The sequence below is a fragment of the Protopterus annectens genome, chromosome 17.part0 (assembly GCF_019279795.1).
Source record: "Protopterus annectens isolate FY-2018-M chromosome 17.part0, PAN1.0, whole genome shotgun sequence".
In the NCBI taxonomy this organism is placed as follows: Eukaryota; Metazoa; Chordata; order Ceratodontiformes; family Protopteridae; genus Protopterus; species Protopterus annectens.
In genome coordinates, this window is record NC_056751.1 from 152,171,250 (window position 1) to 152,198,860 (window position 27,611).

General features: G+C 41.9%; 1 protein-coding gene across 2 annotated transcripts in view; it reads right to left on the reverse strand.

Moving 5' to 3' along the window:
• Positions 1–27,611, reverse strand: part of FUT10 (fucosyltransferase 10) — a 316,333-nt gene that overhangs the window by 21,326 nt on the left and 267,396 nt on the right. For both annotated transcript variants that reach the window (XM_044058924.1, XM_044058923.1), the window contains exon 4: positions 4,964–5,799. In XM_044058924.1, coding sequence (XP_043914859.1) covers positions 4,964–5,799 — 836 coding nt within the window. The remainder of the gene's footprint in view (positions 1–4,963; positions 5,800–27,611) is intronic.

A 27,611-nucleotide genomic window follows, 5' to 3' on the forward strand; every position in this document is an offset into this window, starting at 1 on the left:
CAAAAATTAAAACAAAATCCCCAACGGGGTACTTAGCTTTAGATGTCTTCAAAATAGAGGAGCGAAGCAAACGATGTGAAGGTCAACTGTGGCTGAAAAGTTCTGAGGTCTGTACGTGCAGATGTCACATTTATGGTACCTGGTTTATGGCCCTATGTGTGATGTCCCATGCACCTACAGCAGCCAGGCTTAAGCTTTTGTATAGGAGCCGACGTTTGGGTCACCTGAGGTGGGAAATCCCACACCAGGAATACTGCAACATAGGAATAGGAGGACATCAATCTTTCATCAATAATACTCCTTCACCCTAGTTCTAAAACACAGAGGTATTTCTACAACACAGAGGTATGTAGCCCTTAATATGACCCATACAATCAGAGATCAACTAGCAACTCAGGCACTGAGGGTGGGGTGGGGAAGAGCATCTTGCCCACTCCAGTTGGGAAGGAGGGGGTTTCTCTCTGGGATGAAGATACATTCCTGGTGGTTGGGACATGCAGTAATTGTGAGACAGACCACTGCTAAAATGACAGCATCTAGGGGGGCTAGCTGTTGTTATGTAAGGTAATGAGCGTGATGTCACTTGCTCTGCCCAGTTGGGGCATATGGAAAAAAAAATCTTTCCCAGCATGCAGGTCCAGTGTATGTGATACTGCAGGCTGCTCCATTTCACTTCACCTGCCCAACCCACCATTTCTGCTGTTCTAGCGCCATACAGTTCCAGGACACTCAAGGCTAGATGGTCAGCTGAGTGATGATGGGCAAGCTTGGGGCACCGAAAGGGGTGGAAGACTCCTTTAATAACACATACATATTAATAAACAATGTCTTTACACTCATACAGCAATCCCCTAGATATTAATATGATCACTCTGCCAGTGTTGATCTCAACATACAATGAAGGACAAGCTGCATGAAAGCCATACTTAATACTGGCATGTTTTGACTGGTGGTTTTCATGGTCTGGTCTCACTATCAAAGTAGTTCTCATTATCAAAGTAGCAAAACTAAAGAAACCCTCACTACCTACCAGCAACTTAGAAATCAGACTAAAAAACTAATTAAACAGGACAAAAAATCCTACTTCCATGCAAATCAACTAAAATACCAGAACAATCCCAACAGATTCTGGCAAACAATAAATCTTCTCAACCCAGGAAAACCCACTACCCCAGCCCCAACACTGACCACCCAAAATGAGTTCATAGCCACTCAATTTAACTCCCACTTTATTAACTCAATAACTTCCCTACTTAGCAACACCCCCAGTACTACTCCTACCATACCTCAGACTCCTGACAAAAACACTACCCTTCTCCAACTAAAACCAGTTCAAACCAACTATATTAAAACTCTTATCACCAAATTAAAACCTTGCACACTAGCCGCTGACCAGCTACCTAGGGACTTTCAACTAGCAGCTCCTTCCATTGCTTACCCTATAACTATTCCAATCAACCTTTCTATCTCTGATCAGTATGTACCATCCCTTTGGAAAATATCCCACATAATACACTTACATAAAGGTGGCCACTCAACTGATATATCCAACTATAGACCCATAGTCATTCTGTCCCCACTCGCCAAAATCCTAGAAAAATGTATACACAAACAGATATTAGACCATTTCCTGACCAATAATCTATTATCCAAAACACAACACGGTTTCTAACCCAAGCATAGTACCAGTACAGTACCCATCAGCTTTACTGATACTGTATACCAACTTAAAAACAAAACACAACTAGTATCTGCTACCTTCCTAGACATGTCAAAAGCATTTGACACTGTGTCACATCAAGTACTTCTAAATAAACTAGCCATCTACCACTCCAGTTCTGAAACCCTAAAATGGTTTTATAGCTACCTGACTGACAGAAAACAAGCCACTCTATGGGAAAATAAACTCTCCACTCAGCTCCCTGTAAGAGGTGGGGTCCCATAAGGCTCAATCCTTGGTCCACTCCTATTCACTATCTTTACTAATGACCTTCATACTGCAGCTAACCCAGCCTCAATTGTACAATATGCCGATGATGCTTCTCTGATCTGCTCTGCCCCCACTATCAAAGAAATTCAAGAAATAACTCAAGCAGCCCTCCACAGTATAGAAAACTATCTAACACTCCATCAACTTATACTTAACTCCAAAAAAAAACAAGCTTATGGTCTTCCACCAAAACCCAACATCTAAAAATCTACCTATCTTTATTTCCTCTTCCAATGGCACTATAATAGAGATAGCAGAACATACAAAACTTCTTGGTGTTACAATTGATAGTGGACTTAGGTTTGATAAACACCTTGCTCTAACCATTAAAAAGGTGCATGCCAAACTGGGTTCACTCTACAGAGCAAAACAATTTCTCAATGACCAAGCCAGACATGCTACTGCTCAAACCCATCTATTATCTTCACCAAAACAGCATGTGCAAACGAAAATAAACTTGTAAGAAAAGCCAGACTGGGATCGACGTCACACAAAGACTTTATTGGAAAACAAACAACCAGCAATCCACTGAACAGAATCCTAAGCGCTTTCACCCATTAATACTAAGGGCATCATCAGAGTAAATGTAAAAACCTTTCTCACCCTCTTTTAAGTGTAAAACATATACACGCCCATACTCCATTAACCAATCAAAACGTTAACCAACTAAAACTCATTCATTAATAATATTATAAAGCTAAAAAACATACATATATATATATATATATATATATATATATATATATATATATATATATATATATGTGTTTTTATATATACAATATATAATATATAATGAAACCTGTGTGGAAAATACTAAATCCATGTAAGTTTGTTACATCAACTATATACAATAATTAATTAATAAATACAATTGCAAATAACACTTTAAACAAAAAAATTGTAACTAATATATTTGTCCACCTAAAACTAAGTACCTGAAATGTACTGATAAACCTAAAAACATTAAATATTATATTATCTTCCCTTCTATATTGCTCTCAAATATTTACCAACCTTCGCATATCTGACCTAAATAGCCTCGAATCCTGCTATAACAAAATTGCAAAATTCGCTACAAATTAATCTTATATATCTCTCCACTGTACTGCATTAAATCAACTAAACTGGCTAAAGCTTCCACATCTCCCCTCCCTGACTCAAATACTAACCACCCACACAGTCATATACAAGCCTGACAGCTGCCCAGCTCTATCAGACCTAGTCCAACTCTATAGTAATCTAACATCCCTTAGATCTGCTAAAAAAAATTGTTACAAGTTAGTAAAGCCCAAAACGCTTATGGCATCTCCCTATTCTCTCATGCCATAGCCAAGCAATGGAACTCTCTTCCACAGCATATTCTCACCATCAATAACACACTATCATTTAAACAGACCCTTAAAGAACATTTCTCTAAACATAGGCTCTGCTCCTGTACTACCCCAGGCTAAACATCTGTATCTGCAAATATTTATATCCTCCATTTTCCTCCCTTTCTCAGTATCTCCTGGCTTCTTTGAATCGTTCTCCCAAAAGAATCTGGAAGAATAGAATGAAGTATGGAGAACTGACAATGCTTGATATACTTTGTTAATTGCTTATAATTGCTCAATATTTTTAATATGTCTAACTTTACTTCCTGATTTTTTTAACACTACTCTAATAACTTGTAATTTGTATTCTTGTGTATGTTCTACAATTAATGTAATTTGGATATGTCATATGTAAATACTATTGTAATCCACTTTGGAGCTTTTCTCCCCGGGTCTCCGTTGAAAACGGGCTTCTGGCCCAGTCAGACACTACCCGGTTAACAAATGAAATAAATAAAATAAAAATAAATAACCCAGTAATGAATGTCATTATTCTATTAGACTTAATGGAGTTCCTTCTCCCATTAACATCTCATAGAACAAATCTCATCAAATAAATGGAAATGCGGACCTTTCTTCCACAATATATCTGGTCTGCTATTCCAGTCACATACAATTATACTAACAAAGTTTGTCATAAACTACATACCTCCCCCTCATGTATACTAATATTCAAACTGCAGTACATAATCTACATATAGTATAATGGAACTAATTTATTATCACTCTTTTACTTACTTCCATTCTGGCCAATATGAAAAATAGATTAAAAGCCAGAGCTAGTGACATGCAGGGATAAATTTCTGACTATAACTCCAGAAACCTGACTTTGACCAGAGGCTTCAGCACTTGATGGTGCTAGAAGACAGGATGAGCAGATGCAGCCATGTGTGGGTGGGCACATCTGGTCAAACACAGTGCCACTACACCCTGGAGAACAGGAAGCAATGCAGAGGGGTAGCCTGTGTGTAAGCACAAGGTTCACCAAGCCACTGGTGAATGGTAGCCTTCAGACTAATGGGGGAGCATACACTCAAGGGAAAAGCACTGTGGGCCACCACTGAAACATGGTCAGCAGATACCCCACACACAGCGGGGTTAGATCATGCAAACAAATGCTCCCATCACCAAGATATTTGTGAGAACATAAAAGTACCCTCATGGCTGCCTGAATGATGACTTTCCTCAGGCAGCTCTCACCTTGGCTCTGGGGGGAATCCTTGTAGTGGAGGAACAAATGGGACTGTCCAACTGAGGGAAGGCCAGATAGTCAGTAAGCATGGGAGAAACAGCAGCATAGAAAAAAAGCCCAATAATAGTAAAAAAAAATCTATGTATATGTTAAACAGTGTAATAAACAAAATAATTAATAGAAAAAATTCTTTTGGACTGGCATTCTCCAAAGCATGACTGGGACTGGAAAAACTGAAGTCCCTGGATACTATAATCACCACCAGCCCAGGGGTTTCAAAACAGTAGTCCAGAAATTTTGTGCATTTTAAAGACTTAGCACTGGATGCGTTTGGTAAAATATTTTAAATTTAGCCTTCCATTACAATTTATTTCCAATAAGAAATTAAATTCAACTTGTTTTTACCTTCTCTTTTCTTCTTATATTCTCTGATACTCTGTTACACACCATGCATTCAAACGCATCAATGTAGTTATCTTGCATAATATCTTGAACACTCCAGTTACGCTCTCTGACAGCAGTGATCAGTTTATTGTTTGAAATGTTGCCACTCTGTTTCCATTCCAAGTAAGTCTCATATTCTTTGTCATTTCTGTCCAGTTCTTTGATATATTTAGCAAGCTCTCTGGGATGTGAAAATCTGTGTACTAGGATGGCACTTTTGTTACTAGGCAACCATTCTTCAATATTCGGTGATCCATAGTATATTGGAACAACTCCAAGTTTTAGTGGTCGCCAGAGTTTCTCTGTAATATAGTCTTCACATACTGCATTCTCAAAGGCCAGGGTAAACTTGTACTGAGCAAGAACCTTAAAAAAGCTATTTTCATCCATACTGGATGGGTCCTTGAGATGCTGTGGGAGCTCCTTATTTCTCAAGCACTCCCCGTAAGAGTCAATCTTGATGTACTTCATGAGTTCACGTATGTAACTGTCCCTGTCTGATGGAGGATTGCAGTCGGACTGCACATATATTACAGGAGCAAGTTTTTGCCTCAGACTATTTTTCAGAGACAGTGGAATTACATACTTTGTAGAACTCAGTGCTTCCAAACTATCAAGATGCTGGGTAATTAGAGGAAGGTGAGATCTCTGACTAAATGTTGCTGTATGATTAAATAAGGTGATTGCCGCTTCATGGAACAGCTTAAAATTATTTTTGGGTGATTCTTCATGGAATAATGCCCATTCATGCGATAAGAGCCGAGGAAGTGGTAAGCTGCTAATACTAAAATCAGTGCCTGTACAGAACAGAAAAAAGTGTATTTAAAATACAAATGAAAAATTAGAATTAAGTATGTACAACAAATTATTAAATATCACAATTAAAATTCTTACAGAATATGCACAACAGTAACTGCGACTAATCCAAATGGATCCATGTTGATTGATTGACAGCTCTTTGAATGAGTGCTGATTGAGTGAAAAATAAAAATGGCCAAAACAACTTTCAAAGAACCTCCGAGGAAGTTTTTTTTTTTGCAGGCCCCCCCCCCCCCCATGTGGGGGCACACCTCAAACTTATACATACCTACTCCAAGGTTGCACAACAGTGGAGGCAAAAAAAAAAAAAAAAAAAACCTCCACTGGCAGTAAAAGTTGTTTCTTCCCAAATTTCTCTTAGATCAGAACTCACCCAAAGTTCCCATCCAAACCAATGGCAATCAATATGTACCTCATAAAACAACTGTGTCAGTAGGCTAACCATAGTGCATTGTACTATCTGTACAGAGCAGACTGGCTACGAACAAAGAACATTTCTTTCAAACTTGAGAAACGCTTACTGAGTCTGAAGAGTAGACTGCTCATTTCAGACCAGTAATGACTGACTGGGGTGCACTCCAGTAAAAACAAAATGACAGCACAATTATCAACAGTAAAACATACAGCATACAGAATACATTCCAAAGAACTAATTAATCAGAATCTGTGGTACTGAGACAAGATACGACGACTTTTAAAGCATGTGCTAAATGAGATTTTACATATTCAAGATCATTACTTATGCGGTATGAAATTTACATGAAGAGGATGTCAGTTACAAAACTTAAAGCTGCAATACAAGGCACAACTTCATTTTTCTATGCTTCCTTAGTCAGCTAATTTAAGATGTTTGTTCCAAAAAGAGGTCAATAAAAGAGGCATTTCTGCATATTAAATCCAAATTATTTTTTGAGCATGACTTTCTAATCTAAGGAAAAACATCTGTTTACGAAACTCTCTGAAGATGTAGTGCATACACTATCCTGTTATCCAGACAAGCTTTACTGGTATGTACTTCCACATTATGCCACATAAGTCGGACATTAGCTGTAACAGAAGGGCTTACAAGATGAAGCAGGACCTATGGAAGTAATAACCACTGCACAAGTTTCTCCTGCTGCTTAAATAAAGTAAAAATGCAACCTTATTTTGAGATACAGAAACTCTACGGTTGGTTAACTAGAGGAATAAAAAGGAACAGCATTATATTGTTGAAGCAACGTCTCCCCCTTGTTAAAAGACATTTCAAACTTTTGTCAACTTTAGTCAAAGAAGATTCGGGTATATCATACCTATCTCTGAAGAGAAGTGCTGTGCATTTTCTTATATACAACAGTCTGTTAAAGCCATTTCTGGTTGATATTACATCACTGAGAGACTACTATGGTTAGCCCACTGGTATTGAGTGATTACGTAACTGTGGATAAGGGGGACAGTGTGCCTCAAATCAACAGGCTTTGCACTATCACAAGGATACTGCATCTCATTTTCTTTAATGTGCTTAACACTAGATTCTGTACAAACTACAATAATAAATGTAAACAAGCACAATAAAACCAGCCACCCAGCAAGGAGCCAAGGGCCAAGATATTAACTAGGTTAGGTCTTACAAAAATAGTACATCTTAAGGGAACTGCTTTTGATTTGTCTGCAGAACAGCTTGGGTAAAGGAATGTTCTGGCTGGCATAGCTCACACCTTAGTCTCTGTTCATCTTTACTTCCAAGTACTAGTACTTGCCCTTTCTGTGTAAGACGTATTAAGAATACTTGTCACATCCTTAAATTTAGTATCTTAATTCCTCTCAAAGGACTCTTGTACAAGGATGTACGATTTAGTTATTTATACTTTTCTCTGCACTTATTTAAGATTAGAAATTTGTAGATAATTGTTATATATAATATAATACAGGGAGATAATACTCCCTGTCTCTAGCTGCAGTTAGTTGCCTGAAGTGTGAAAAAGTGTAGCCATCTGGATACATTGAAAGTTGTTAGAATGCTTTTGAAATTGTGTTAACTTAGCCTGGGGGTTTCTGCTTACATTATAATCTGTACTGGTCACATTTTTTAATCATTCTGCTCATCTTCCGAGTGGTTGGCTGCTGAGATTCACTTGCATAAATCAACTGACAAAAGCTGATTTAAGTATACTTTTCTCTGCACTTATTTAAGATTAGAAATGTGTAGAAAATTGTTATATATAATATAATACAGGGAGATAATACTCCCTGTCTCTAGCTGCAGTTTGTCTCCCCTCCCACCCTTGCCTGTTCTTGTTGTGGTGTTAATCTTGGTGGCTTTGGAATTGCCCAACCCGGCTGCTGTAAATCTGTTTTTGGACACTCCTACTGGGCCCATCTCATTTGCTCACTCAACTGAGTACAGTGAGATCATATTTTGATTTCAGACACTCCTACCAGAACCATCTCCTCTGCTGTGTACAGAGAGAGCACTTGGGGAGGACATCCTGTTGTTGTTGTTGTGTCTTTTGGCTTTTCCCGGTTAGGGGTCAACACAGCGGAACTCCGGTCTGCTAATGATTGGCAGTAGATTTTTACGTGCCGCATTGCCAGCTCTGACGCATAACCTTCAACGAAGGTACGCCCATTCACGCATGTCTCCACACAGAAGACGCTCTAGCTGAGAATTGAACAGGACAACGTCATACTGTGAGGCGACAACGCTACCGCAGCACCACCACTGCCCCTTTACCCAGACTATACGGCAGTAACTTCCGCCACCACCCGCTAATACTTATCAGCCACCCAAAGGCCCCCAAAGGGTGTCCAACCACCACTGTGCAACACCACTATCAAATTGGCAATGTGATCACTCAGTCCAAGGTCTACTAGAGTGGCCCATTACAATAAACTCCACAAATATGCAATGTACTCTAGAGCCTTTACCTGTGGCTGGTTTGTGTATAGATAGGTTGGCTCTAGAGTACACTGCACACCTACAGAGTTGACCGCAACAAGCCACTCCAAAAAAACCTTAGACTGAATAGTCACACCACCAACTGGACAACAATATTGCACAGCAACAATTGGACACCCTTTCAAGGGCCCCCGGGCAGCCGACAATCACTAAGCTGGTGGTGGCAAGAACCACCACCGTATAGTCTGGGAAAAGGGCCACAGCTAGAGAATCCATGTCAGCCCCTCCCAAGAGTGTCTGTGAAGCTGCGCAAACACTTATCTCAAAGTGTGGGTATGTGTTAGCTACCTGGGCAGGGACACGAAGCACTGGTTGGACAGAGAGGGTACTGGAGGTTAGCTTGCCAGCTAGGCTGAGATTTGGACCATATAGCTGTGCCAGTGGGGAGTCTTATTGGGGACCTGGAGAGCAAGGGAGCAACCAGCCCCAGACTGACTGTGATCTCTGTGTGCACTTAAGGGAAATTGTACTTTACTCTGTATATTAGTTATCCTTTCCTCTTCAATGAGAAGACCTCCCTAGTGTTAGTGGTGAGGACTGAGGCTCCTTGATTGCTGGGCCAGGGCACGGTCATCACAATAAGTATTTATACAACTTCACAGACACTCCCCGGAAAGGCCGACACAGACTCTCCAGCCGTGCCCCTTTACCCAGGGGAAGGACATCCTGTATAGCATTTTAATCTGCTCTGTTCCCTCCCTCCCTACAAGAAAAAAAAATAAAAATTACTTATAGTTTCTTGAGCTGCTCTTACATAACTCTTGTATCTTAATACCTTAGGTTGCTGTTCTGTGTGATTTTAAGTGTTCAAGTGCTCTTATCTGATTTTTCATAAACTTGTTTTTGTCATTTTTAACTTATCTGCATTTATTTAAACTGTATTTGCCTTAATATTGCTACACACACAAGTGCACTAGCTTGTACTGCGTGTTTTTGCTACTGTCATTAGCTCACTCTTTCTAATACAGAGAGAACTTTTTGAGAAAGCCAACCCACTTAACTAAATACAGATATATATATATATATATATATATATATATATATAGATATATAGATATAGATATATATAAATTCCAAGCTTGTTTTCTGCCTTTCCTGTAAATAGTCTAATCCAGATACAGATTTGCTGTATCCAGGACTGTCTGTAAGCTTCTAGCTTATCAGCGGGAGTGGTAAGCACTAGGTAGCCTATCTACTACAAGAGTGGTTTCTGGCCCAGAAATTGTAGTTTATTGGCTATTTGGGCAGTTTTGCCATCTCTTTCAACTTTCTGGTTTAAAAGCCTGCATTTGCATTTGCTTCCCACCTTCCCTGTAACTAGTTTAGCCCAGATACAGACTTGCTGTATCCAGGACTGTTTGTAAGCTTCTGTGCCCCCAAGCCTTTCTGCATTGGAGGGAAGCCTTCTAGCTTATGGGAGTGGTAAGCACTAGGTAGCCTATCTACAACAAGATCCAGAACCAGATTCTTAGTTTTAGCACTTGAATTTGCTTATCCGTACTCAGCACTTGTTCAGAAATTGTTGTAAATACTAAATAAACTACAAATTACTACAGCACTCACCCTTCCTCATTACCTAGAGGAAAACAGTTTTGGTATTTACTTTCCTCACTTGCTTAGAGAAAAACAGCTCTTGTACTCACTTTCCTCACTTGTCTAGAGGAAAATATTTTTTTATTCAGGCATGTCCAAGGGTCAGCTCCCAGTGTTCTCTCCTGTCTATCTGATGAATCTGGGCATCTTGGGGCAATTTAGCAATTGCCTCATGTACACAGACAACCCTCTCCTCCTACCACCCAACACTACAACCTGCACTTATCTAGCCAAACTGGAGGTAAAGCTCTCTCCAACCAAGACTGAACTTGATAGTCAAGAGGAGAAGGTAAACACTTGCACCACACCACACCACACTCATCACATAGTCCCACTAAACCTACATCACCAAAATCCACACATATAAACACAAAAACATTTGCGGAGGCTCTCAATAATAATCTGCGCAAGCAACAGAGACCTCCAAAGCAGAAATGCAAGCAACGTCCCAACCACAGTCCATAAGGGAAAACAACGTACCCAACACACCAGTCATAGGTGACTCTATAGTCAGGCACATTGATGTCCCATTCACCGGGCTAAACAAGGAGAAGGTCACTGTCAGCTGCCTGTTGGGTGCCAGGATCCGCCACATAACTCACACATTCAGGTCACTCCACAACAAGTACAAATATGACTCTGTGATTGTCCATGTTGGTGTGAATGACCTGAGATGTACCTCCCTGGACTACATGAAAAGAGACATGGAAGAACTCTTAGATCTTGTAACCCAGGCAGGTATGACCCTAGCCCTGAGTAGCATCCTGCCATCGCCCAGAATGATACAAGTACAAAATGATTGACTTCAACAATTGGCTAAGCTTCTGGTATCATTCTAAGGGGATCCAGTATCTGTCTGCCTGGGACGACATGGTCGACAGACCACGATGCTTTGCCAGAGATGGCCTGCACCTGTCACCCCTGGGATTCCGGATACTGGCAAAGGCTCCTGCCACCCCTATAGTGCCTTTTTTAGGCAAGGTTCAAATGACAAATTCACCACCATAACAGAAACAGGCAAGCAAAAACTGAGAGTAATGCTACTCAAGGCTAGAAGTACAAATCTCAAAATGCACTCACTCGAGGCACTCCTTAAAATGGAGAACATCGATGTCTGTGCAGTGACTGAGAGCTGGTTCAAGGCTCCAGAGAGCATCCCTGCATTACCAGGCTATAACTCATACCACACTTTTCAGCCATCTAACTTGGACCAGAACACCAAAGGCGGAGGTGTGTCCATATTCATTAAGGATATCCACACCTCCAGGCTAGTTGCTCAGCATAATGCAGCCGAGGTTATCCAAGTGCAACTAACTCTGGGCAAAACTGCAATCCAAATTGTAGCTTGCTACAGATCCCCCACCATGCCCCAGGATTCCCACTCCTCTTTTCTTGATATACTGGAAAATATTAGGGTTCAACCAAACACCCTAATATTGGGTGATGTCAACTACCCCACCATTAACTGGGAAAACTAGTCATGTACCAACACCTTCGCTCAGCGCTTTCTGGAATTCATACATTTGAATGCCCTGGATCAACTTATCCACACCCCCACCAGGGGAAAGGTACAGTTATGCACACTTAACATAAATGTAGATGTTCGAGTGTATTCACTGTTGCAGTCATTACATTTTGGTTATCTACTTGCAGTAGCCCTCAGTCAGCCTGATTAACAAAGTCTTGGGTCCTGCGTCGGTTGCTGTCCCTTCTTCCATGACGTCAGGTCGTCAGGGGTATAAAACATGCAGCCGATGGCATTACATCAGTTTTTCTTGCCCCAGATGTCAGGTGCCCTCCTAATGAGAAGCAATTAAATCTATAACACAAGGATATACCTCCAACAAAAAAGCAAATGCACCAAAAAGTTTTTTGAGCATGGTAAGTGAGAGCAGAAGTATAGCCAAAAGAAGAAAGGGGGCTGGAGGGAGGGTAACCAGGACTGCAACAGTGAATACACTCGAACATCTACATTTATGGTAAGTGTACACAACTGTACTCTGTTCTTCGTGTTTCACTGTTGCAGTCATTACATTTGGGTAGATTCCCAAAGCTAAGGTTGGGAGGAGGAATTTAAATAGAATTAGGACCAGCTATAATGCCCTGCAAGACTGCAGTGGCAAAACCAGCTCTGGATTTAGAGAAAATTGGCAAATGATAATGCTTGGTGAAAGTATGTACAGAACTCCAGGTAGCAGCTTCTAGGATGTCCCTTGTAGGGATGCCCCTGAGAAAGGCTGTAGAGGTAGATGCAGTCCTGGTTGAATGGGTCTGATGCCCTGTGGGATAGGTTTTCCATGGTGCAGAAATGAATGCAGTGACCTATCCATTTTGAAATGGTTTGCTTTGAAATAGCTTTCCCCTCTGTCCCTGCAGCAAATGCCACCAGCAGTTGTTCAGATTTCCTTTGAGGTTTAGTCCTGTCCAAGTAGAATCTCAGTTGTCTCTGCACATCTAAGGAGTGCAATATCCATTCCCCTTTGTTCTGTGGGTTAGGAAAGAAGGTAGGCAAATGAATAGACTGATTAAGAGCGACACTGGATACCACCTTGGGCCAAAAGGAGGGACTGGTTCTGAGGGACACCCTGTCCGCATGAACAATGATGAAAGGCTCCACTGCCATAAGGGCCTGTAACTCAGATATTCTTCTTGCATAAGTGATTGCTAAAAGGAAAGCTGTTTTCCAAGAAAGGAATTTTGAATCTGCAGTAGCAGCTGGCTCGAAAGGAGGAAGAGTAAGTTTCTCCAAGACAAAGTTAAGGTCCCAGGCTGGTGTTGGAGCTCGCCTCGGTGGCCTTAAATTTTTGGCCCCTCTGAGGAACTGCTTGAGCAGTGGGTGAGAGAAGAGGGGAGGCTCTGTGCTATAATGAGCTGAAATGGCTGAGGCATGAATTTTGATGGAGGAAAAGGACAAGCCCTTATGAAGCATCTCAGTCAAATATTGTAAAATCTGAGGTAAATTGGGCACTGCTGCGCTCAACCCTTGAGATTGGTTCCAGGTACAAAATCTTTTCCATTTTGCAGCATAAGATTTTCTAGTACTAGGCTTCCTAGCCTCTAAAATGATATCCATCACTGATTCACTGGTAGTAAAGGAGAGATTAGGTAATTAGCCAGGCTGCTAGGTTCAGGGTTTGCAGCTGAGGGTGCAGAATCTGATTCTCCTGCTGAGACAACAGGGAAGGAGTCTGAGACAGGTGCCATGGGGCCAAGTGTGACACAGTGCACAGAAGGGGGTACCAGTGTTGGCTTGGCCAGTCTGATGCAATTAAAATCATCCTTGGCTTGTCCTGTTTGATCTTTAGAAGTACCTTGGAGAGCAGAGGCAGAGGAGGAAAGGCATAAACTGACAGTTTTTTCTAGCTGAAGGATACAGCATCCACTCCATCCACTTTCCAAGCTAGATTGTGGGGAATCCTTGTGCAAAATGTGTCCAATTGATGGAGGAGGAAAGGCATAAACTGATAGGTTTTTCCAGCTGAAGGATAGAGCATCCACTTTCCAAGCTAGTTTGTGGGGAGTCCTTGTGCAAAATTTGTCCAACTGATGGTTCTGGGGGAGGCAAACAGGTCTATATCTGGGCTCCCCCATTTGCTTGTCAACATGTTGAAAATCCTTGGTTCCAGTTTCCACCCGTGTGGGTCCATGAGGTTTCTGCTTAGTCCATCTGCCAGTGTATTTAGCTTTCCCGGCAGGAATTGAGCTTGTAGATTCACTTGGAAGCACAAGGCTGTGTTCCACAATGCCATGGCTAGTCTGCAGAAGGGGTAAGAGTGTGTAGCCCCCTGCTTCTTTATGTACCAATTGACCGTGGTGTTGCCCGTCTTTACCACTGGTTGTCCTCGAAGAATGTGGTCCTTGAAGGCTGTCAGAGCATTCTGTGCAGCTAACATTTCCTTTTGATTTACGTGTAGGTGCATTTGACTTGGGTTCCATTTGCCCTGAATGCACTCGCCTGCCAGGTGAGTCCCCCATGCATAGTCTGATGCATCTGTTGCTAAGGTTTGGGCAGCAGGGGGTAGTGTGAATGGTAATCCCTTGTTTTGGTGGCAGGCCTCTGTCTGGGAACTATCGCCCTATTAGCCTGACGAGTCTGGTCTGCAAGGCCATGGAACATATCATCATACCTCCAAACTCTGGACCTCACCCAGTTCAGGTTTGTGAAAGGCAGACCTTGCCTCCTGAACCTGGTCGACTTCTTTGAGGCAGTCACCAAAGCCGTAGACGAGGGTAAGGTGGTTCACACAGCCTATCTTGACCTCGCCAAGGCTTTCGACACCATTCCCCATTCTGGAATTATAGCTAAACTCATTAAACTAGGTATAAATCCCTATGTCACAAGATGGGTTGCCAACTGGCTCACTGACACAACCCACACTGTAAAAGTTGCAGATTCCAAATATGACTTCAAACTAGTGACAAGTGGAGTACCACAGGGTTCAGTCCTGGGACCTCTCCTGTTTAGTATCTACTTCTCTGAAGTACAGGCTAACACAGAAGGCCTCTGGCTAATGAAGTTCGCAGATGACTGCACACTAGGAGCTATAGTCGAGTCCCCAAATGATGTGGACATCCTACAGAAGGGCCTCACTGAGACAGATGCCTGGAGTCAGAGCCATGGCCTCAAGTTCAATGCCAAAAAGTGCATTGTTATCCCCTTTGGTAAAAACTCTGTACCCATGAACTACCACACAGGCGGCAGTCTTCTTAACACCGAATGTGTGATGACACCTTGGGACCCAGGTGGACAGTAATCACATTGCCACAGTAGTCGCTTCTTCCCTGACGTCAGTGCGCCAGGGGTATATAAGAGGCATCCAACGCCATTTTCATCAGTTTTTATTGCCCCAGATGTCAGGTGCCCCCAATAGGTAGCAGCTTCCAGAATATCCTTGGTTGGCACTCCCCTGAGAAAGGCTGCTGATGTAGCTGTGGCCCTGGTGGAGTGGGACAATGTTAGCAGGTACTGGTTTCCCATGATGTACGTAGCAAAAACGTATGCAATGCCCTATCCATTTTGAAATGGTCTGTTTTGAGATAGCTTTTCCTTGTGATCCTGTAGCACAGGCTACAAAAAGCTGGTCAGTTTTTCTGAAAGCCTTAGTTTTATCCAAGTAGTAACGTAATTGCCTGTGAATGTCCAAAAGAGTGCAGGAGTCTTTCTCCTTTGTTCTGGGGATTTGGGAAGAAGGTGGGCAAGTGAATGGATTGGTTTAGGGCCACACTGGATACCACCTTTGGCATAAAGGAAGGATTAGTTCGTAGAGAGACTCTGTCTTGATGAAAAATGATGAAAGGTTCCACTGCCATTAGTGCCTGTAGCTGTGAGACTCTTCTAGCTGAGGTTATTGCTAGTAGTAGGGCAGGTTTCCATGAAAGAAATTTTAAGTCAGCTGAAAAAGCTGGTTCAAAGGGCGGCAGTGTAAGCTTTTCCAGAACAAAGTTGAGATCCCAAGTAGGTGTTGGAGCTCTCCTTGGCGGTCTAAAGTTCTTAGCCCCTCTGAGGAACTGTCTTAGGAGTGGATGTGAGAATAAAGGAGGATCCTTGCTGTAATGAGCTGAAATTGCTGAGGCGTGGATCTTAACAGATGAAAAGGAAAGTTCTTTGTGTAACATCTCAGTTAAATATTGTAGAATCTGAGGGATGTTTGGATCAAGGGGGTTTAGGTCTTTAGCCTGGTTCCAGGCGCAAAATCATTTCCATTTGTCTGAATAGGTTTTCCTGGTGCTGGGCCTCCTGGCCTCCAGAATGACATCCATAACAGCTTTGGATAAAGGTGTTGGCTGGTTGTTTAGGTAATTTGCCATGCAGCCAGGTTTAAAGTCTTGAGCTGGCTGTGTAGAATTTGATGGTCTTGCTGGGTGAGCAGGTGAGGAATTTGTGGCAAAATCCATGGTGGGCCGTGGGCCATGCTCCTTAAAATTGGGTACCAAAGCTGGCATGGCCAGTCTGGTGCAACGAGTATCATTTGTGGCCTCTTTAATCTGACTTTCAGCAGTACCTTTGCTAGAAGAGGTAGTGGAGGGAAGGCATACACTGTTAATGTTTTCCAACTGAATGAGAGGGCATCCACTTTCCAAGCTAGTGGATGGAAGGTCCTTGTGCAAAATTTTTGAAGTTGGTGGTTGTGGGGGCTTGCAAACAGATCTATGTCTGGGCGTCCCCATTTTTGAGCTATCATTGCAAATACTTGTGGATCTAGTTTCCATTCGTGTGGATCCATGATGTTTCTGCTTAGGTTGTCTGCCAATGTGTTTTTCTTTCCTGGCAGGAATTGTGCTTGTAACTGAACCTGGTAAGACAGTGCAGTGTTCCACACGGTCATTGCTTGCCTGCACAGAGGGTAGGAATGTGTGCCCCCTTGCTTGTTTATGTACCACATGACTGTGGTATTGTCTGTCTTAGTTGTCCTGGGTGTAGAAGGCCCTTGAAAGCTGTTAGGGCATTCTGTACTGCTAGCATTTCTTTTTGATTGATATGCAGATGCCTCTGATCTGTAGTCTATTTGCCCTGAATGCACTGCCCTGCCATGTGTGCTCCCCAGGCATAGTCCGATGCATCTGTTGTCATAGTTTGCCTGGCTGTGGGTAAGGTGAAAGGCTGACCCTTGTTGAGGTGACATGCCTGTGCCCACCATAGAAACTCCTGTTGAAGGCAGGGAATGAGTGGTATCATTGTTTCCAAGCTGTGGCTGTGCTGAGTCCATACACTTTTCAGGTACCATTGTAATTTCCTCATATGCAGTTTTGCAAATGGTATTAGTAGTATGCAAGATGCCATGAATCCCAAGGCCTGCAGAATTTTTCTTGCAGGGAGCTGGGTCTTTGTTGCCATTATTTTGAAATATTGAAACAGCTGTCGTTGCTTGTCTGGCGTGAGATAAGCCATCTGGACCGTTGTATTCAAGCTGGCACCCAGGAATATTACGTTTTGTGAGGGCACTAGTTTTGATTTCTTTTTGTTTACTGTGTACCCTAGGCAACTTAGAAGGTGTTTGACAAATGCCAGATGCTGTAAAAGAATGTCTTTGCTTTCTGCTTGAATAAGGTAGTCGTCCAGGTATGGGTATATTTGAATTCCTCTTTGTCTGCAGTATGCAATTACTGGTGCCAGACATTTTGTGAAGACCCTGGGCACAGTAGATAAGCCAAAGGGCAGTGCAGAGAACTGATAATGCGTTGAACCTGCAATGAAGCGGAGGTATCTTCTGCAATTTTGTCTGATAGGGACATGCAGGTATGCCTCCTTGAGGTCCAAAGTGACTAGCCAAGCATTCTTGCCCAGCATGGGAAGAAGCTGCTGTAGTGTTAGCATCTTGAATTTTGGTACATGCAGATAGGTGTTCAGAACTGAAAGATCCAGAATGGGTCTCCATGCTTTGTCCTTCCTTGGGACTAGGAAGAGTCTTGAGTAAAATCCTTGTCCTTGCTCCTGTGTAGGTACCTGTTGAATGGCTCTCATGTTCATGAGAGCTGTAATTTGTTTTTGTGCCTCTGCCCATTGATTTGGTGGCAGGTTTGGCATTCCTTTGATCCTTGGTAAGGTATGAAAATGGAATCAGTATCCTTGAGAGACAATGTTTAGAACCCATTTGTCTTTTGTGATGATGTGGCAATTGTCTGCAATAAATGCTAGTTGCTTGGTAGTTTGAGGATAGAGTCATTGTGCTCTTCTGCTATCTTGGAGCCTGTCTTCTCCTCCTTTCTGGGTAGCAGTACCCCATTGGCGAGGTTTGTAAGGGTCCTGTGACTGACCTCTGCCCCTTGGGCGTCTGTATTTGCCCCTCTGTGATCTGTCTGAAGCTGGAAAGGACCAATTTAGTTTTGGCCAATTTCTGCTGAATCGAGGGGGTTGTACCTGCAAAAAATCCTTGACCGTTTGCATAGACTTTGCCTTATCCTCCATTTTCTTTAAAACCTCTTCTGCTTTGACACCAAATAACACATCCTGCTGTAAAGGTGCATCCAATAATTTTGCTTTAACATGGTCAGGGAGAGTTTGTTCTTTTAACCAAGCATGTCTACGTATGACAGAGCCAGTAAAAGCTGCTCTACAAGAAGCTTCCAATGAATCAAATCCGCATTGTAAAGTATGTTTGCCCACCTGTTCAGCTGCATGCAACAGATCCTGCATTTCCTTGAATTCAGGCAGTTCTGAATGTGTGCTCATTTTTTGTTTCAACTGAGACATTAGGAATTGTTGATATTTCAACATGTGAAACTGGCAATTTAATGCTTTCATAGCCAGAGTAGCTGAGGTGTATATTTTCTTTCCCCATCTATCTAGGACTCTGGAATCCCTTTCAGAGGGCACAGGATTTTTAGCCATAGAAGCTTTTGCTCCCTTAGGACCCTGGGAAATTGTTTCTGGGTCAGCTACAGGGCTTTTATAAAGGAATTTGTGTGTGTCAGGTACTCTGTAGTATCTGTCTGGTTTGGCTGGAGCAGGAGGAAGAGAGTCAGGATTTAAACTAGACTCCAAGTAAACATCATCCACAATATCTAGAACAGGGCGGATAGCAAGAGGTCTGTGCTGGGGTAGTAAAAGGAACTCTCGTAGCCTTTTCTTAGAATCTGAGTAATCCTGGCCTTCCCAGTGGAAATGTTCCCTCATGGTATGTAAAGTTTCCCCAAAGGAGTAGTCTTCAGGGGGAGATGCTGAGGGACTAGAGTCTTCAGCATCAGTATCTTCATAAGGTGGAAAAGTGTAATCCTGTTCCTCAGAAGAATCTGAGGAGAGAGAAACCTGGTCAGAGGATGCATAATCCTCCTCTTGTCTTGATCTTTTATCAGGAGGGGGATGGGAACCCCTGATAAGGGTAATCAAATCTTCAGCCATCTTAAGCATCTGTTTCTTAGGCATGGGGCCTTGAACTGTAGACTGATGTACAGTTTTCTTTTCTTTGGTTTTAAAGGAGTTTTAAGTTTAGCATAAGATTTAATGGTGAGTGTAGTCGGTCTGAAGACACCTTCTGTAACCGAAAGTGTTTCTGTTGCACCGGTGTCTAGTTCTGCTCAGGTGTCGGTAGATGGCTGCGTCGGCCTAGTAGACTCTGCATGGGAATCCGCAGCTGTCTGGGGTTCCAGCTCTGCGGTTGTCAGGGGCTGCTTAGGCGCCCCACTGAAAACCGGAGAACCGGCGACAGGCCCAGCTGAAGCCTCGGTGTCTAGCTTATTCCTAGGCTGCCTGTCCTTATCCTTGCGGTTTTTATGAATGGCTGTCGTCAGCTGCTCCGACGGCATGATATAATTAAATTTCCTACCAAAGTAATAACGTGTGAAGTCAAAACGGCATTTGATAGTTCGTTTATTAAACCTAGCACAAAACCGACAACCTGTGACGTCGTGGTCTGGGCCTAGGCAAGGAATACAATAGGAATGGAAGTCCTTAGGAGGTATTTGCTTCCCACAAGAAATGCAATTGCTAACTTTTTCTGACATCGGATTGAGGCAAGAAAATGTTCCCCAACGGGGTACTTAGCTTTACTGAAGACTTCGGACTGAAATTCAAATCGAAAATCTCAGGTGTCGGCCGACCGGCACTTGCGAACTGCTTCTGCTTCGGGCACCGCATGACAAGAAAGACTGAAGAAAATGGTGTTGTATGCCTCTTATATACCCCTGGTGCACTGACGTCAAGAAGCGACAGCAACCGACGCCGGACCAAGACTTTGGAATTCGGGCAGACTGTGGGACTGCCTGACGGCAGGATAACCCAAGTGTGATGACTGCAACAGGGTAACACAATGAACATCAGGACTTGCTGGAGGGACAGATTCCTGTCCCAGAGACTTCCCATACTCTGGAACAAGCTACCCATCTATGTCAAGCAAAGTTCCTCATTAACAAATGAAAAATCTTGATGAGTGGATAGGAAATAGAAAATACACTCCGGGGATCACTTCTGTGGCTGTGCTCGACAAGGGCACAGGAAATTAAATTTCTTGGGTTGGCATAAGCCAGGGAACTTTGTTGGCTAGGCTTACTTAGGCCCTTGGGCCGACAGCCTAGTGCCTACCAATGAACCTAGGAACCTAAAAGTTATTTATTATTATTATGCATGCTGATTACCTAACCAAGCTTCCTTCACAAGACTGATTCTGAATTCAGAACAACTTTTGAGAATGGGAGTAACCAAATAAACTCAATCTTTAATACATATTACTGCAACCAGAGATGGCATAAAGAATTTTTATTTACAATAATTTAGTAATAATATTTTTATAATAATTTATTCATTTTAACTTAAACAGAAGTACCCTTCTTACTCTACCACGCTACTGGTAAACTGTATGCACAATGTGACTTAAGAGGAATGTCAGTCTTTTAGAAGTGTAAAGGAACTTGACTGCATCAACATTTTAAATAGACAGTTGTGAAGTATTGAAAAATGTGCGGCCATCCTTCCCCCTGACTAGTGAACTATGTAAGTCCACTGTTTTACGACTTATAATGACAGGGTAGTCAAACATGGAAAGAAAGAAAAGGTGAAAAGGAACTGGGAAGAAGAAAAGTACAAAGCTATATTCAACTAAACGTTACACAATAATTATGGCAGTGCTTAGTGCAGCAAGTAATTTATTTTGTTAGTTAAGCAGGTAGAGCACTGATCCACCTAGACCTTTTTCAGACTTGGCTTGTCTGTAAGTGGCTTATTCAGGGTGAGAAAATAGAGGGTAAGGACACCAGACATTGGACTACATTTTAAAACAAGTGAAACAGTGGAGGAATACATAAAGTCAAATAACAAAAGACTGGAAAAATAAGAGGCTTTAACTAGCTATTGCAAACAAATCACAGGAAACTATAGGCTCACTGAACGTGAGGCTTCTCAAGATGAGCTGTTGCAAAAAGTAACTTGAGTTAGAAGACGGAGCATGCAGAGAAAATTTGAGATTTCTGCTGTACCAGAGAAACTGGAAGGAACAGATTGCATTCATTTTATGAAAGTACAGATAAGCAAGTCAACAGGTGTTCAGCAGCAGGATTTGTTAACTGATGGGATACACTGTGTGTATGGTCCAAATATGACCACAAGAATGCAGCTAAGACCTATATTAGTAAAGACGCAATCGTATCCGTATAAAGAGTTACTCCTGAAAAAATGTGGTGGAAAGGAAAAATATTACAAACTGGTGACTACAGAGTATTTCTGGAAAAGTAATATTTACCGTACACCAGGCAGAAGAATAGCAAGTTTATCCAATATGCAGGTGTGTGAGCTTTCATCAGAATATTTTTTTTTCCTAGAGGATCAAAGATATTTCTGGATGCAGAATAAGCTAAGAAGGAAAAAAAGTTGCTAGCAAACAGAAGAGGACTCTGCTTCTCATTCTGCTGACAATAACAAAGCCCACACAGAGACTTTGCTGGTCTGCTGCTATAACTATGTCAAGAATCTAAATGGCAATGCTCAGATCTGCTCTGAGCTAAAACAGAATGGCATTAAATATACTGATCCCAAGGATATTGCCAATATCCTGGCAGATCGATTCATTGCCAACTTCACCCCCCCTCTCCCCCTAAATGGCCCATCTCAATACCGGATGATTTCCAGATTCTGGTAATAATGGCCATACAGGTAAAAAACGCACTCTCCAAAGCTAAGAATACAGCATCCATGGGACCAGATGACATCCCGGGCTGTGTACTACATGAACTGCAATATGAACTGGCACCTCACCTAAGTGTTATGTTTAATCATAGCCTCACCTCAGGTTTCGTACCCACTGAGTAGAGCAGAGCTACAGTTATCCCACTCCACAAGGGGGGATCCACCTTGGATCCTGGAAACTATGGTCCCATCAGTCTGACGAGCCTTATCTGCAAGGCCATGGAGTGTATCATCATGGAACTTATAAACAAAGACATTGGCAACCTTCAAACACTGGACCCCACCCAGTTTGGGTTCGTGAAGGGCCGATCTTGTCTCCTGAACCTGATTGACTTCTTCAAATCAGTCTCCAGAGCCATGGACAAGGGTAAGGTGGTTCACACAGCCTATCTAGACCTTGCCAAGGCTTTTGACACCATCCCTCACTCTGGAATCATAGATAAACTTACTAAGCTGGGCATTGATCCCTACGTCAGCCAATGGGTTGCTAACTGGCTTACTGATAGAACCCACACTGTAAAAGTAGCAGACTCCAAATCCAGCTCCAGACAAGTGGAGTACCTCAGGGTTCAGTCCTGGGACCGCTCTTGTTTGGGATCTACCTCTCTGAAGTACAGGCCAACACTAAGGGACTCTGGCTAACAAAGTTCGCAGATGACTGCAAACTGGGAGCCATTATTGAATCCCCAAATGATGTGGATACTCTACAAAAGGGCCTTACAGAAACAGATGCTTGGTGTCAGAGCCATGGGCTCAAGCTCAATGCCAAGAAATGTATAGTTATCCCCTTTGGGGAAAAAACATGTACCCGTGAATTACCATATAGGTGGCAGTACACTAAACACCGAAAGTGTGATAAGAGACTTAGGGACACAGGTGGACAGTGGTCTCACCTTCGATAACCACATCACCACAACAGTCAGGAAAGCCTTGTATGTGGCACACCTCATCACTAAGGGCTTTTCATCCAGGAAAAAAGGAGGTCATTGTCCCACTGTACTCATCCCTCATTAGACCCATTATAGAATACAACGCCCCGTTTGGTATGTACCTCTCAAGACATCTGCAACAACTGGAAAGGCCACAGAAATACCTCACTAAAAGAATCACAGGCCTAAAGCAGATGGCCTGTACTGACCGCCTTAAAAAACTCCAGCTATACTCTGTCGCATATCGTCTACTCAGAGGCAATCTCTGCTTAACATACAAGGCCATGTCAAACCCAGAGTTGTTGGACATGCTACACTTAAAGAAATCCCAATCCCTCAGAGCCACACGCTACAGGGATCTAAACCTTGTCATCACAATGAACAAAACATGCTGGAGGGATAGGTTTCTGACCCAGAGACTCCCCAGACTCTGGAATAGATTGCCCATACATGTCAAGCAGAGTGCCTCTTTGGCCCTCTTCAAAAGGAACTTTGATGATTGGATGGGAGAAAGGAAATTCACCCCGGGGATCACGTCAGTCACCTTGCTAGACAGGGGTCCAGGGAAGTAAATAGTGTGGGAAGTAATAGCCAGGGAATTGTTATGGCTAGGCTTGTATAGGCCCTAGGGCTGATAGCCTAGTACCAACCTATGGTGAAGGCTTTCCCATTGTTCCAAAGGAAAATATTTGAGCAGGAGAAAAACGAAAACAAAACAAAAAAAAAAAAACACAAGAGTTAACTAATATAATTCAGGAGTACCTTAGACTTGAACCAGGGACTGGTGTTGAAAGATGAATAGGATCAGTGTCCAGTAGTGCAACTGGAAGCACACTTGCCCTTGGTGAAGAAGGCTTTGGGTTCTATTCCCACATCAGGTAAAGTGATAGCACACACTGCAGTGCAGCATAAGGAGGAGCTGCACTCAACCTTTAGATGAGACATTAAACTGAGGCCCCATCTGCTTGAGTTGGTGGTAGCATATGTGGATGTAAAAGATCCCATGGTAGGTCTATATTATAACATCGAATGATCAAAAGATTGAACGCTGTTATATCAACCCCAAAACATTGAAAACTAAAAAGAGCGAACAACCAGAGCAGCAATTTTTTTTCCCAGGGAAAAAAAACACACTAAACACCCCCCCCCCCACTTAAATATACCAACTCCGAGATCGCACTACAGTGCCTGAAGCGGCTAAGCGACCTCTTTCCCAGGGAAAGAATTTGCTTATATGCCGCTTCGTCATTTTGCGTTTTCGACATTTGAAGTTCGACCAAGATGCATTCGACAAAATGCGTCTTCGGTCTTCTGATAGGACCCCCCCCCCATGGCACCTATCCAAAAAAATAAAAAAGAGCATTTTTTTATTCATCTATACATTACATATTATTTAGATATTTACATTTATTTGTAAATCTTCATACATCATAAATTTCAATTTAAGCATCCCCCACTCTTTTATCCACAACCAAAACCTTTTCTCCAGAATTTTTGCCAAAGTCCATTGTCCATTGCATTTAATTTCATTTAGTCTCTTGTTCCTTTTAGTCCATGAAACATAAAATATTATTCTGTCCATTTTTTTTTTTTTACTTCTTCCTGTTTTCCATAATAACCAACTTCTATTTGCTCAACTTTTAACAAACTTTACACTCTATTATGTTTATATATTTCTTTCCACAAATTATTAACTCTTTCACATTTCAAGAACACATGCTCAGTAGTCTCAAACTCTCCACGTTTATTACATATTCTGTCTTGCTTTTTTATTTTTTACATGGCATATTTGCCTTAATCGGCAATTTTCGAATAGACAATCTCCGTAAAAAATCATTACCCTCTTTAATCTTTTAATAGTTGTATCTCATCATTATGGCTTTTTTCTTATCTAGTTCTAAATTTCCATGAATCAATGTAATAAAATGCCTTCATAATATTTAACCATCATTCCTTTCTATTTTTCTCACATATATTCTTTTTTTATTTTCCATAATACAAGTTTGTTTTGGTACTCTCATTTCTGCATTCACAATGCTTTTACTTTTTTAAAAAAACTTCTACTCTTTCCCACAATTCTTTGCATTTAAAATATAGTATTATTTCTATCAAGTTTTTACTTTCCTTCATAATTCCTTTTAATACCTTATATAAAATTAAAGATGTTGCATGTACTAGACTGGGTTTATTAAACCCAAGCTTCTTTGCTCTTCTTTCGTATAAAGAATCCCTCTCTTGACTGGATTCAGTCTAGAACCCCATATAAAAGAAAGTATAATCATCATTAGTTTCTTTTCATACTTAACAGGAATCATATAGATGAAAGCAACATAAGCAACTTTTCCTATAACCATGGTGCTCAGCAAGTGTGCTTTTTTCTGTATGAAAATCTATATGATTTCCAAATATTTGTCATATCCTTTACTACTTTGAGTACATTATCCCATTGTTGTTGTCTGTATTCATTCCTTCCAAATATTCTTCCTAATATATCTCATTGAACTTGATACCTCCTATCATACCTTCAAAAACAAATCCTTTACTTTTGTCTTTATACTTAAACTAATTTTTAAAAAATGTATATGTAAAGTAGGATGGGAAAACTAAATGAAAAATTATTTTAACAATTTGTACAACAGCTGCATAAAGAATAGTTGTATAAAATCTTACCATAACTTTAGATGTCCTTCTCTTCCATGTTGCAGTATTCATTACTGTACGGAGGTGGCTGCCTGCAGCACCGTACATCCGGCCAGTATACCAAAGTCTTTGGAAAAGGGTACGTGTGACATTGCATGTGTGTGCCATAAACCAACATTGGCTATAAATGTGACGTCTGCATGTACCCAACTCAGGACTGACTGCCACAAAAGATAAACATCCTAGTATTCCAGCCAGACAAAACCTTAGAAAGGAGCCTATAGAGCAAAGTAGTGGTTACCTCATGCCAGCTTCTATAGTGCCAGAAAGGGGAAGTAGGCTCACCAACAAGTGTATAAGAAAGAACTACCAGCTATGGAAAGTAGTATAATTCATCACCAAGCAGACACCCAAACAAGAATATAAATCATAAAGGAAAAATGTAAAGAGGCGAGGAAGGAGGGTTCTGAAAACTGCAACATGGAAGAGAAGGACATCTAAGGTTATGGTAAGATTTTACACAACTATTTTATGTCCTTCAATTCTCATGTTGCAGTATTCACTACTGTAGGGAGAGTACCAAAGCTTTTAGGTAGAGCCATGGGTGGTCTGAGTAAGGGTAGAGTCAATGAGATCTTGTAGAATTGTTTTGGCAAAGCCAGCTCTAGATCTGGATATCAAATCCAGCTTGTAATGCTTGGTGATGGTGTGCATAGAAGACCATGTAGCTGCCTCCAAAACAGTTGCATGGTCTAGGCCTTTGAAAAGAGCTGCAGAGGAAGCTGTGGCCCTGGTGAAATGAGCCTTCACTTTAGAGGCTAAAGGCTTGCCATGCAAGGTATGGCAGAAGAAGATGGCCTTTAAGATCCGGGAAGCAATGGTCTGTTTAGAGACAGCTTTGCCTAGGGCTCTAGGATGGAAGGAGACAAAAAGCTGGTCCGATTCTCTAATGGTCTTAGTCTTGTCTAGGTAGAATCTGAGCTGCTTGTACACATCCAAGGAATGGAGTCTCCTTTCCGAGGAGTTCTGAGGATGTGGAAAGAAAACAGGCAAGTTGATAGCTTGGTTCAAGGAGAGTTCATTCACTACCTTGGGCATGAAATGATGGATTAGTCCTTAAGGAAACCCTGTTTTTGTGGAAGATGAGGCAAGGAGGGATGGACATGAGGGCTTGGATTTCAAAGACCCTCCTGGCAGAAGTCAAAGCCACCAGGCAGCAGGGTTTTCCGTGTGCAGAACTTAAGAGTAGCCAAAAAGGCTGGTTCAAAGGGGGGGGGGGGTAATGTTAGTTTTTCCAGTACAAAATTAAGGTCCCATGGTGGAGGAACAGGTTTCCTAGGAGGCATAATATGTAGTACGCCTTTAAGGAATAGTTTTACCTCTAACCTGGATGCTAAAGTTGAAAGCATAGGCAGACAAGCAGAAATTGCAAATAAATGTACCTTTACAGAAGAGTGTGATAATCCAGAATGCAGGAGCTCACAGAAATAGGCAAGGACCAAAAGCACTGGAACTGCCAAAGGGTCCTGTTTGTTCTTAAAACACCACCTGGAAAATCTTTTCCACTTTGCAATGTAATTTTTTCTACTGCTAGTTTTCCTGGCCTCCTGCAGGACTTTGAGTACATCCTCTGAATATTGGTGGTGAAAAGGGATCAGACGTTTATCAACCACAGGGTCAAGTTCAAGGTGTGAAGCTGAGGAGGTATCTGAGATCCCTTGTCTTGTGTGAGTAAATTGAACCTTTGTGATAACTTGTGGTGACTGCCCTTGGCAAGCTGAAATAGTAGAGGGAACCAATGCTATCTTGGCCAAAAGGGGGCCACCCGTAAGATTTTTGGTTTGTCTTTCTGAATCTTCAGTAAGACTTTTGAATCAGAGACATGGGGGGGCATACAGGTACATCTTCCCCCAAGAGAAGGAAAAGGCATCCACTTTCCAGGCTTGTGGATGTAGTACAAATAAAAACAATAAAAAAACGAACGGACCACAACTGAGGAGATGTCAAATAAAAAACGTAAATATTTTAATAAACAGAGTAAGTGCTTTCACTATCTATCCTGGTCGCTTCATCAGA